This window comes from Mirounga leonina, unplaced genomic scaffold, assembly GCF_011800145.1.
Source record: "Mirounga leonina isolate KUSES-001 unplaced genomic scaffold, KU_Mleo_1.0 Mir_151, whole genome shotgun sequence".
NCBI classification, from domain to species: domain Eukaryota; kingdom Metazoa; phylum Chordata; class Mammalia; order Carnivora; family Phocidae; genus Mirounga; species Mirounga leonina.
This window is the reverse complement of record NW_023270377.1, coordinates 28,432,084-28,444,217: the sequence shown is the minus strand read 5'-3', so window position 1 is coordinate 28,444,217 and position 12,134 is coordinate 28,432,084. Positions and strand designations below refer to the sequence as shown.

General features: G+C 40.2%; 1 protein-coding gene across 5 annotated transcripts in view; it reads left to right on the top strand.

Moving 5' to 3' along the window:
- The window catches only part of FASTKD2 (FAST kinase domains 2), a 47,976-nt gene that overhangs the window by 11,063 nt on the left and 24,779 nt on the right, over window positions 1-12,134 (top strand). For 2 of the 5 annotated variants that reach the window (XM_035007293.1, XM_035007292.1), the window contains exons 7-11: window positions 840-1,000; window positions 1,992-2,198; window positions 2,620-2,701; window positions 4,068-4,182; window positions 5,187-5,336. In XM_035007293.1, coding sequence (XP_034863184.1) covers window positions 840-1,000; window positions 1,992-2,198; window positions 2,620-2,701; window positions 4,068-4,182; window positions 5,187-5,306 — 685 coding nt within the window. In that variant the 3' untranslated portion in view covers window positions 5,307-5,336. Of the gene's footprint in view, window positions 1-839; window positions 1,001-1,991; window positions 2,199-2,619; window positions 2,702-4,067; window positions 4,183-5,186; window positions 5,383-12,134 lie in introns of those variants that run through there. The other 3 variants (XM_035007294.1, XM_035007295.1, XM_035007290.1) reach the window with 2 other exon arrangements.

Genomic DNA, 12,134 nt, shown 5'->3' with positions numbered 1-12,134 from the left:
TCCACATGATCTTCCCTTTTCCGCATGATCTTCCCTTTCCCCATCGTTTCCACTTCCTGAAATTCTCCTTATACCCAAAGCTGCTCTGTCTACTTCCTTTCCTGTGCGCTATCACCATACTTTGCGTGTCATTCATTTTTTTTCTTATAGAACGATAGATAGCTTATGTCCTAAGCCTGACCTGGGTTCAGAACCTGTCTGTGCCATTTATTACCATGTCACCCTAGGCAAGGGGCCCCACCTGAATTGATCTTTGCTCTCTTCATCCATGCTTAACTGCTTTGTCATACTGTAGAACATTAGTTCTGCGTGGTAGGATTAGGCTTGCAGTTCTTTTAACTCAGAATATTGATAGCTAGAGAATTTTAATTGGTTGTGAAACTATGGTGGTGTTCCAGACCTTACAGACACACTCATGGTAAAAATGCAGGAGAATAGTTAAAAGGCTCTGGAGCCTGACAACTTGAATTCCAACACTGTCTCTGCTACTTCCTGGCTGTTTGTTCTTAGACAAGTTCCTCAACCTCTCTGAACCTGTTCACTCATCTTTATTATGAGAAGAAGAAGAATACCTGCTCCATAAAGTTTTAATAGAATTAAATGAGTCACAGCCTATGAAATACTTACTCTGCACAAGACATGTAGCAGTAGCTAACTACCATTTATTGAGAATATGTATTTATTTTGAGATAGCCACCTGACCTGAAAGACATAATGCCAGTCTGATTTTCTTACTTCCTTTCTTTGGACTCCTTTGGTTCTCTGGCACCCTACTCTCCCTACCACGACCTTGTCTTCTATTTATATTTGAAAGCTGACTTTTCTTTGTTCCCCTGAAGGTTCCAAGAAGTTATGGCTACTTCTCTGACTGGTTATCTCCACCACATCTCTTCTGAAAATTTATTGAATGCTGTGTGTTCATTTTGCTTGATGAACCATTTTCCCATGGCCCTTATTAATCCACTTCTCCAAAAGGACGTCATCAATGAACTGATGTCAGGTATGGTGTCCGCATACAGTGGTGACCGATATAAGGCAGTCCCACTAGCTAGCTACTTTGTGATTCTGAATGGGGTCATCGTTGGAGCAGAGTTGGTTAAAACATGCGGAGCAGATGCTGCTGAGGAAAGGACCCAAAATGGTGAAGTCAGAGGTCAGTGCTTCAAACCGGCAAACCTATGCAGCCTCCTTTAGTAACAGACTCTTAACGTACAGAAGGCAAGGATCAGAAACACATCGCCATTGTTCCTTTTATTTATACCGTCTGCACCTGCATGAAGGCTGCATGTTCACGGTGTTCTTTATGCCTTGATCAGAGGTGTTTGTACTTCCTAATCCTTAATGTCGCCTTTGGAGCTGAGTTCAGTCAGCTTTTGTAGCCTGAATCACTTTGTCACTCCTGGCCCATAATGAGGACACAGGCTCTTAGATCAAGCAGTCAAATAGTTCCCAAAGTAGTGAACTTATTTACTCTTGGAATGAAATTAATTGTTGACTTTGGTCTTTAATATTAAATAAAGAAAAGCAATATCCGGCTAGATGTACAAAATTCAATAATGTGTCTGAGAATAGAGAAGTTTAAATTCTTTTAAAAACAGTGTTGGGAAATTCCAAAGTCAAATTGTGAAGAAGGAGCAGCACGTGCTGATTTTTTTTAAGTGGTGACAGTGGGGGAAACAGCCTTAAACCCAGGAAACATGGATTTGAGTCCCAACTTGGCCTTTGGTAAATCATGAGGCATTTGAACCTTCCTGGGCATTGCTCATCATTCAGTGAAGAGTTTAGACTAAATCACCCAGAAAGATCTTTTAAACTTTCAAGCATAATCAAATACCGGGCACCGATGTAGGCACTGTGGGAACTAGGGAGACCCAGAGAGATTCCTCCTGAGAAGAAACAGATCATTAGAAATATAGGTACATTAATACAATGTCTTAAGCATGGCATTAATATTTCTTCTTAACTGTATAGTTTTTTCCTCCTTTTTTTAGGTGACGAGAGGAATGCTCACAAGCTTCGTATTTTGGCTGCTTGCCTAAAACTGGATATTTCTTGTCACAACGTGATAGATTTGGCCCCACCACCGCTGCCGTCCACGGCATTGTATCCAAACGTGAAGGTGGCAGATGCGCTAAGTAGCCTTCTGGGAGAAGGATACTTCTCAAAAAACAGACAGTTGCCGCACAATTACCATATCGGTATGGGGCTTTCTTTGGTTTTCCTCTATTGTATTTTATTTATTTTCCTTTATTTCGGGCGGAGATGAGGAGTTTTCCACAGCAGGTTGGTGGAGCGTTGGCTCCGGAGCTGGACTGCCGGTTCGGAGTCTTGCTTTGTGTGTGGTAGTGCTCTGTTCGTGAGGCGCTCGCTCCGTCCCCTCGCTCTGTCCCTTGCTCCGTCCCCTCGCCCGTAAAGTGGCAGTAGATGGAGTGCCCGCCTCATCGGGCTCCTGTGGTGAATAAATGAGGTGATGCGTATAAACCCCAGCCTGGAGTCTGGCACATGGTGCGCTCATCATATGTTGCCTCTGATGCCGTTCTCATTATTGGTAGGGTTAGTACACATTTGGAAACAGTATCACTTTGAGCAGTGTTTGAAAAATTAATTCTTTTCTTTCAGATTTTGAAGTAAGAATGGATATTAACAGGAGTCAAGTGCTTCCATTTTCCGACGTGGTAACTTCCGCTGCAGATACTCAAAGGTTGTTGATGTATATTCATTTGCCGAGCTTTCTGAATTTAATTCTCAAAGACTTCATATTAAGTAGCAGTAACAATACTAAGACCTATTTGTGCAGAGCTTGTGATATACCAAGAGACTTATCATCCATTAATCTACTGCTTAGGTGTAAATACAGACATTCCTTAAAGACAGTGGACTGCACTTGAGCCATGTAATGAAATAGGCAGTTTTTACAAATTAGGTTTTAAAGCTGAGTACTACAATAGAACAATGTTAACATAATCGAAATTATCCGTGCAGATGCTTCAGGTCATGTTCCACACACCCTGTGTTCAGTCTTTGTGGAAAGGCCCTGCAGGGCAAAGATGAGTCAGACATGGGTTGTGACCCCAAGGAACTTCTGTCCCCATTGCTTCATAGGACATGCACATAATTACAGTAGAGAACAGAAATCTGTAGGGCTTCACGCTCTGTCTGCTCATGCCTTTCCATTCTCCAACTCTGTAAACTTTACCCCTTTCTGAATCTATCTAGCGTGTTCCTCGGCCATCTTTTTCACTGTGACCTTCCCTATACACATTACCCATCTCCTCTGAAAGAAAGGCTTTCTCTTTGACCTCTGTGAAAGATAATTTTTCATTTTCAGGTACTCCACTGTTTGGGCCTCATAGCAACTCTCAGCCTAAAGTACTGAGGAGAAGTAAGGAATATGAGCATTCCTTTAAAAAATAAAATTTCTCTTATGTTATCTCAGATAACAGCCAAAGTATAACAGAAGACAGTAAGGATACAAAGGTCTTGTTTTTCCCCCAAACAACTTAATCTTTCCAAAAGGCCAAGAACAATGAAAAAACAAATTACACCTTCCATGTTTTGTTACACATACAGATTTTATCTTTTTAACAGTCTGGCCTTTCTCGTAGTGTTTTCTTCTTTGTATTTGCTCTCTCCGTTCTGGTTTTTAAATGCTTCTCTCTCTGGGAGACAATATGTACAACAAGAGCATTTGTCATCTGGTTTATCTACATCAATACTTCTAGTAGCATAAATAATTATATTTAGATCAGAGATTAACACTGCACAGGAAGGCCTTAAAATGCTTTCCTATCTGGATATTTTCCTCATCAAGAATATAGCCATCCTTAAAGATGGTTGAGGGCTAATCATGTAAAACATTATTATAAGCTTTTGGTGTCTGTAGCCTTCATATACTGGAGTATTTGCAGAGGCCAAGTAACAACGTGGAAGACAGGGCAGGAGGGAACGGTGACAACTGTGGTCAGCAGAGAACTCGACTTTAAAATCTCCAAAGAACAGGAGTGCAGCACGATTGTGGTTGTAATCTCATTAGTAATGGGTCTTCTTTTGTGCATTTTCATTTTCAGAGTAGCTGTACTGTGTGTTCCTAGATCTACTTACTGTTTGGATTTAGCCCACCCCAGAGGATTCCTTGCTCTGAAAATGCGACATTTGAAAGTAATGGGTTTTCACGTAATCTTGGTAAGAAAAAAATGCAAACGAAATACTTTTCAGTTACTGATATCCATTCTGCCGGGGGTGTTGTGGTTGAGCTTGGTTACGAGGACTCTAGAGGAATTGTCAGCAGTGTTGGACTAAGTACCTTAGTTATTTTTTCTTTGGAAAAGAAAATTTCTGTTCATGATGTGGTTTCTAGTCAGCTGATAACTATTATTTACCAGGAGTTTTATAAGTGCTACGTTTGGTCAATTTTATTCCTTTTTGTTAAGAGGAGAAATGTAAATAATTAGTTTTCTTATTTAATTTAAGACCCATGACATGATACTCAATTTCCAGAGTTTCTTGAACAAGGGAAGAAAAGATGTGAATTAAAGCTTTGTTTTCATGGGTTGATGTGAGGCTGTTGTAGGATGTTTGTCGCCGGGAAAAGCTGGATGGGCGTGAGAGGAGAGTTCTTCTTCCCTCTCACACCTCATTTTCATTCCAAGCTCCACAGCTTTGCTTGGCTAGCCTCTCCAGATGGCTCTGTATGGAGCAACAACCTTATGAATGAACTTATATATATTAATGTTGGGATCTCTCTAAATGCCACTCATTTGGTCCTGCACATAATGTGAAGTGTGAACATTCTCATCTTCATTATGGTACTTTTTGTATCCAAATACGGATTACGTGCAGATAACTGAGGTTGAGATGGCACGTTTCTCTTAATGGGCTACTATTTACTATTTTTTCCCCCCATAATGGATATTATATGAATTCTCGGGAAGATTATCCCAAGAAGGGAGTTTTTGCACACTTTAGAGGGCCTTTAAAGTTTTTAGAATTTTCACTGGTAGAGCTTTCTTCAGCCCTAGCACATAGTCTTACTAAACCTTTAAAATATGAGTAATTATAAGATAACACTTGTTTTTAAAAACCAGTTGGCTTGATGTTACTTTGATATGCTTGGATCTTGAAACTAGTTTTTATTTTACTGTTACCGTCTTCTTGCAAACTGATGATTTTCCCCCTTCTTTGGTAAGGTCCGTAATTGGGAGGTGGAAAGGCTGGAGATGCAGGATGTAGTCACACTTTTGAAGACCAAACTCTACTCAGCTGAAGCCTTTCTTACTGCTGATGTAAATCTGCAAAGCACGTGTTAAAGTCAAAGCGGACTTTTCGTATTAGCAGACGTAAGTTTGTAAAAGAACTTTAATAAAGACTACAATTCAGTTGTCAGTGGCATTCACCTTACTGCTCACCATAACAGAAAGTGTCACTTCAGTTCACTGTTAAAATTAATTTTAAGAGTGGAAGAAATGTTGTTTTTGGCATTTTAGAAGGTAACTCCAGAAGGGTCACTTTCCCAACCATACCTATTCCCTCCAGGGCCCAGATATTTGACAGATTTCGTGGGCTGTAGGTTTTACTTTTGCTCGTTAGCTTTGATGCATTGAACACTGGTTCCTTAGTTGGGATGGGCTGCGGCTGAGGTGGCTTGGGCAGTCCTTGTGTTCGAAATCTGCGCATCTGCACTCTCTCGGTAAGCTGTCCTGGGACTCAGGCATTGACCACATTTTTCAGTTTGACCACATGGTAGCCGGGTACTCGAATTGCAGCGTGTGTAAGAAACAACGAAATAGCATGGGCGGGATGGCTGCAGATGGGGCGTCTGCATTCGTAACAGGCATTTGAGGTGGGAGTGGTTCGTGGGTCCCATGGAAAGATGCAGAGATGGCAAGGAGTCCAAATTTATTAAACCTGGTAGGCTGTGGGTTGCTCACGTCACTTTTGCCATTGCTGAGGTCCTTCCTTCCCCTTCCTTTCCCTCTCCCCCCCCCACCATTTCATGAAGTCATTTAGATTAAATATATAGCTGAACTATGTTGTGAGTCAGACCTGAGGACTGCTTTTCAGTTACGTTTGTTCATTCTTTTGTTGAAATATTTGTTCAAATCTGCGGTATAGCTGTCTACCTAGTGTTTGACTCATGTGGACACAGAGACTTTCGCTATGAATCCTGATGCCATGTTAAGTTGGAATGGTTTTACCTCCGTGCAAGAGACTGGGTGTTTATGTCGCCCCCTCTGAATTCCTATGTTGAAACCTAACCCCCAATGTGATGGTATTTGAGGTAGAGCATTGAGGGGTGGTTAGTCCACGAAGGTGGAGCCCTCGTGAACTGTATTAGTACTCTTACAAAAGAGACCCCAGACAGCTCCCTTGTTGCTTCTGCTATGTGAGGGCACGGTGAGGAGATGACCCTCTGTGAGCAGGGAAGAGGCCCCCACTAGACGCTGAGTCCACCAGAGCCTTGATCTTGGACTTGCCAGCCTCCAGAACTGCGAGAAATAAATTGTTGTTGATAAGCCACCGAGTTGATGGCATTCTGTTAACATCAGCCCGGATGAACTAAGGTACACCAAATACACAGACCTGCAATTTCTGGACATCTTGCTCTCTGCCAGACCCAGCTAAGTTCTCACACCTATGCTCTCTTTTCATTATCTTAACTCTTAGAGGTATAGCTCTATTAGGATCCTCTTGGGGGCTCTCATTTCCTTATCCCTAATATGAGGATAAATTATTTGCCACGACTATGCAGGTAATAGGGCAGGGCTGGAGTGTGAGCCTGAGCTGACTTGGGCTTAAGAGAGTTGAACCTTGGGCCGGCCATAAAAAAGCTCCAGCATAGGACTGCTCAGCTGTCAGAGATTTTATTCACTTATCCGGCCTGCATTTAGGAAAGGTTAGGGCTGAGAGGAAATTTGGCAATCATTTAACCCACCTCCCTCCTTTTATGGTTGAGGAAGTTAGAGCTCAAAGAACTTGATTTTCATGAGTCTCAGCCCCGGCACTGATGCCCACATCATTCCATCCTCTACTGCCCTTTGGCTTGGGTCTCAGGAAATCTGGGTTCTGGTTCCAGATTGGACAGCACTTAGCTTTGTGTCCTTGGCCCAACAATTTAACCCTTAGAAGCTTCAGAATGGGAGTTGAAAATATTTTATTAAAGAAACTAAAATTCATTCTTTAAATGTTATGTGTGTATCTGTTGCTTCTAGTGGCTAATTATGGCTCATGTTCAAAGGACTGGACAATTTTATGAATACTTGTAACTACCTTTTGAGGAAGTAGTTTCTTTGCATTTGTACCGGTTGGCAAGGCAGATTAAAAAGGCATTCCTCATTTATACTAGTATTACTAGTATCGGCATTTTTTATTGGTTTGTAGTCTAAAAAAGTCTTGTGAGTCTCCACGTACAGCAAAGGGAAACAGTTTAATAATATATAAGTCTCAGGATAGAAAGATTTATTCCTCTAGGAGAATATTTACATATTCTCCTTTTCTGGTATTCATTCAACTGACTCAAAAAAAAAAAAACCCCCAAAAAACCCAAACCACCCAGCCCCAGTTTGATTTCATAGACCCATTTCTCATTCAGTGAGAGAGGATCACTAGGGAGTTTATAAATCCAAATTATGACTACTCTTAATCAAGTCACAAAATATTTTATATCTTAGTACCACTGTCTCCACACTGTAGAAATGATGAAACTAACCTGTTTTACTGTATCAACCAACCAAAAGAGTGAATGTGAAAGGTAGAAGTTGATGTGTTGATATACACGGCTTGCTTCTGTGGTGATAAGTCAGCCATCTTGTGAGAGAAATTAGGTGTTTGGAAAAGACTTTAATTTCATTTATGCCTAATTCTGTGTTCTAAACTTTGAGTCTTGTTCGTGTTTGGAGCTGGGTTAAGATTTTTATTGTTATTTATTTTTTTAGCCTTGAACTTCTTTAAAATGTCTACATAGATTACAATTACGCCAAGTATACAAAAAGGTAAACATCAAGCTGAGGGGAAAAAATAGATGATATATTTTTGACAAATATCTGAAGAGCCCCTATAAATTGGTAAGAAACACTCACGTAACAAAAGAAAAATGAGCAAAGAACTGATCAACACAAAAAAATTTCAGTCTACTACTAATCAAAACCATGCACATCCAAAAAAATGAGTTATGTTTGCCTTTTAAATTAGCAGTTTTGTTTTTTCAAGAATTGCAGTACTGCTGAAGAAGGCGTGATGAGGTAGGTGCTTGCAGATGCAGCTGGTAGAATGTAAACACCTTTCTGGAACAGATTCTGTGGCTCCTCCCCTCCCCCTGTATTTAAAAAAAATTACTGTGTAATTGACAGTGAACTGCATATATTTAAAGTGTACAATTTGATACATTCTAACAGATTTTACATATAAAATATCCATGAAAATATCACCACAATCAAGATAATGAACATACCCACCACCCCTAAAAGTTTCCTCCCTCTTTGCCTTGCCCTTTGTTCCCTGGAAACCACTGGTCTGCTTTTTTATGGAATGTCCTTTGTATGCATCCAGAGTCTTGGAAAGACTGATATCTATTGACATTGGCCAGTAATTAGGTTTTTAATGATCTTTGTGCCTATATGCATACATAGTACACACTTGATAAATATTTGTATTACTCCTGCATTGTGTGTAAGGATTCTTATCACTCCATTGATATGGTATTTCACTGCATATGAGCCAGACATTGAAAATTAGGTGTGTTCATCATCACTGGAATATATATTATTTTCTAAGCCCTTGCTACTCAAAGTGTGGTCCACAGACCAGCAGTGTCACCATCATCTGGGAGGTTGTTAGAAATAGAGAATCTTGGGATCCATCTCAAGACCTATTGAACCAGAATCTGTATTGTAACAATCCCAGGTGATTTATATGCTCATTAAAATTTGAGAAGCACTGTTCTAAGACATCATTTTATTATTTGTAAAATATCTGGATGTGCCATAATTTACTTGACATGGCGAAAACCCTACAGTTATATTAAACGGAAAAGCAAACACCAACTCCATATACTTGGATTCAAATTTTATTTTTTAAAAATGCAGCTTATATAATGCATGCATGTGCAGAAAAAGGAAGGAAAGGGATAAAGATGGATATTTCTGAATAGAATTGTGATTTTTACCCATATTTTTCATATTTTCAAAAATGAATATGTATTACAAAGAAATCATTAGTTGATCTCAATTCATTCCTAACGTTTGATTCTCCAAACAGCATTGTAGTAATTAGTGATAACCACGAAGAGCTTACTTAGTGTATTCTCAGAATCATGGGGGATATGAAGAAGTTAAGACAGGGATCCTCTCAAGTTGCTTATGAGATAAGACGCCATTATTTTTTGTCAAAAGATAACCTGATGTGTGAAAAGGCTCAAAGCAGAGGGAAGAGGGATTCTGAGGGGAAAGGGTCACAGGGTTGGGTTTTCAGAGCTGGCTGTACAGAGAAGAATGAGTAAGATTTGGTAATATACAAAGGGAGGCCATATATAATCTGAACATTTCTTGCAGGTTTTTTATGAGATGGACAATAATGGTGGTGGTATATGTGATAAATTCTGATCTAAATTTTAAAAGGGAAAGGAGCCAAGAGCATTAACCTCTGCTTAGAATGTTAACGTAGTAAATAAGTACTGTGAAATCTTGTTCTCTGTGATAATGTGGCTCACTACTCCATTCCAAGCCCAACCTTTTTTATGTCATGGTGCACATAGAAAATGAAGTGTTTTCATAGCACTAAGTTAAGGAGTATTTTGAGTGTTTATTTGGCGGTTAGTAGAACAAAATATTATATTTTCTTCATATGCTATAATAACGAAAATCAGTAAAACCCAAGTATTAGAGAAGATTTTAAATACTGATTTTGTGTAAAATTCCCAAACACATTTTTAAAACACCTTAATGAGAAACTTGATCTTGCTTTCTAGACAGAACTGGTAAATATCAAGTTGCATGCTTGATACGGCTATATCCAATTCTCGATCAAGATATTTTAATAGGTCTTCGAATTCTTGGTAGTCACCATTGACAAGAAACTTTGTTTACATAAGTAGCTGATGAAACAGTTTTTTTTGTTTTTGTTTTTAAAAAATTTTATTATGTTAGTCATCATACATTACATCATTAGTTTTTGATGTAGTGTTCCATGAATCATTGTTTGCTTATAACACCCAGTGTTCCATGCAATATGTGCCCTCCTTAATACGCGTCACTGGGCTAACCCATCCCCCCACCCCCTCCTCTCTAGAACCCTCAGTTTGTTTCTCAGAGTCCATAGTCTCTCATGGTTCATCTCCCCCTCCGATTCCCCCCCTTCATTTTTCCCTTCCTAATATCTTCTTCTTCTTCTTTTTTTAAAACATATAATGTATTATTTGTTTCAGAGGTACAGGTCTGTGATTCATCAGTCTTACACAATTCACAGCGCTCACCATAGCACATACCCTCCCCAATGTCCATCACCCAGCCACCCCATCCTTCCCACCCCCCTCCACTCCAGCAACCCTCAGTTTGTTTCCTGATATTAAGAGTCTCTTATGGTTTGTCTCCCTCTCTGGTTTCATCTTGTTTCATTTTTTCCTCCCTTCCCCTGTGATCCACTGTCTTGTTTCTCAAATACCTTATAGCTGATGAAATAATTTTAAACCATTTTTAAAACCATTCAAAAATTGAAAATTCTATTTAGGGCCTAACAGCTCTTCTTGTTCTGTCATTGTTGACAAATGCAGTGTTGATTTTTTGTGTGTGATAATACAAATGGGTTTGAAATGCAATTGAATTTTTTCGTATCAAGTATTTCCAAATAATAATGAAGTTCTGATTGTGTGTGTGTGTTGTTAGAACAGTCACCCTGCAACTAGTTTGGACATCTCTAAGCAAATAGATATAAGTCAACAGAAGAGATTTGGGGCATCTACCTGGAGCTGTACTTATGAGGAGCTGGTCTTCCCCAAAGCCAACTGTCTGCACCTCACCATTGAAACTGTCAGCAGCTGAAGTGTCCCTCGTCCATGATGGTCAACAGCTCAGCCAGCAGCAGGCTTCTTAAGTAGCTGTCCGGGTAATGGGACACATTCTTGGCTTCACACAACACATCACAGCACAGCAGGGAAATCCAATGCTTCTCATCTTCTTTATCTGTAGGAACAAGGGGTGAGCCATCAGGCCCCACTCTGTCTAGGCTACCCCTTCTAGGGAGCGCTAGGTGAGGAGGTTACTGGCCAAAAGTCGCTTTGGCTGCCCAGCCCTTTGTGGCTACCCAAAAGGCTTAGGAGGTAGAGATCTCCTGACACTTTTAACCCATTTGTGGCACATGGGTGTGCTGGGCCTCACTGATGGGTCCAGGGAACCAAAGTCTTTACATTTCCCAACCTCTCTTACAGCTTGAATTCCAGATGTGACTTTAACAGAATGTAAACACCTTTCTGGAACAGATTCTGTGGCTCCTCCCCTCCCCCCGTATTTAAAAAAAATTACTGTGTAATTGACAGTGAACTGCATATATTTAAAGTGTACAGTTTGATACCTTCTAACAGATTTTACATATAAAATATCCATGAAAATATCACCACAATCAAGATAATGAACCTACCCACCACCTCCAAGCAGATGTGCCCGCTTGAGATTAAGAAGACCCAGATGAGATGGAAACCATTATTTCTGCCAACATTTGTGGAGCATTTGATTTTTCTGGACTAGCAATAGCAGAGGTCCCAGGGTGTGGTGCAGCAGGATGTGGGGCAGCCGTTTTGCTGGTGGGGATTGAGGCGAAGATGCTGTGTCTCCAGAACTAACAACCAGGCAGTGTCTTCATGATTTCCCAGCTTCCGTGCGGTCAACAGAGATAGGAGCTCTTCTGGACAGCCAGTTTTGTGCTGGTGGTCTGAGTGTCACGCCTGGAAGTCAGACTAGAGGCTGCTCTTTTAGTCCTTCCAGGCACCTTGTAGGAAGAAGCAGCCTTCTGCTAATGGCCAGAAGTTAACATCCAAGCACACTGTCTTTAAGCTAGATAGAGTGGTTTCTGTTAAAGATACTAGAATGTATCTATCTATATCTATCTATCTATCTATCTATCTATCTATCTATCTATCTATCTATCTA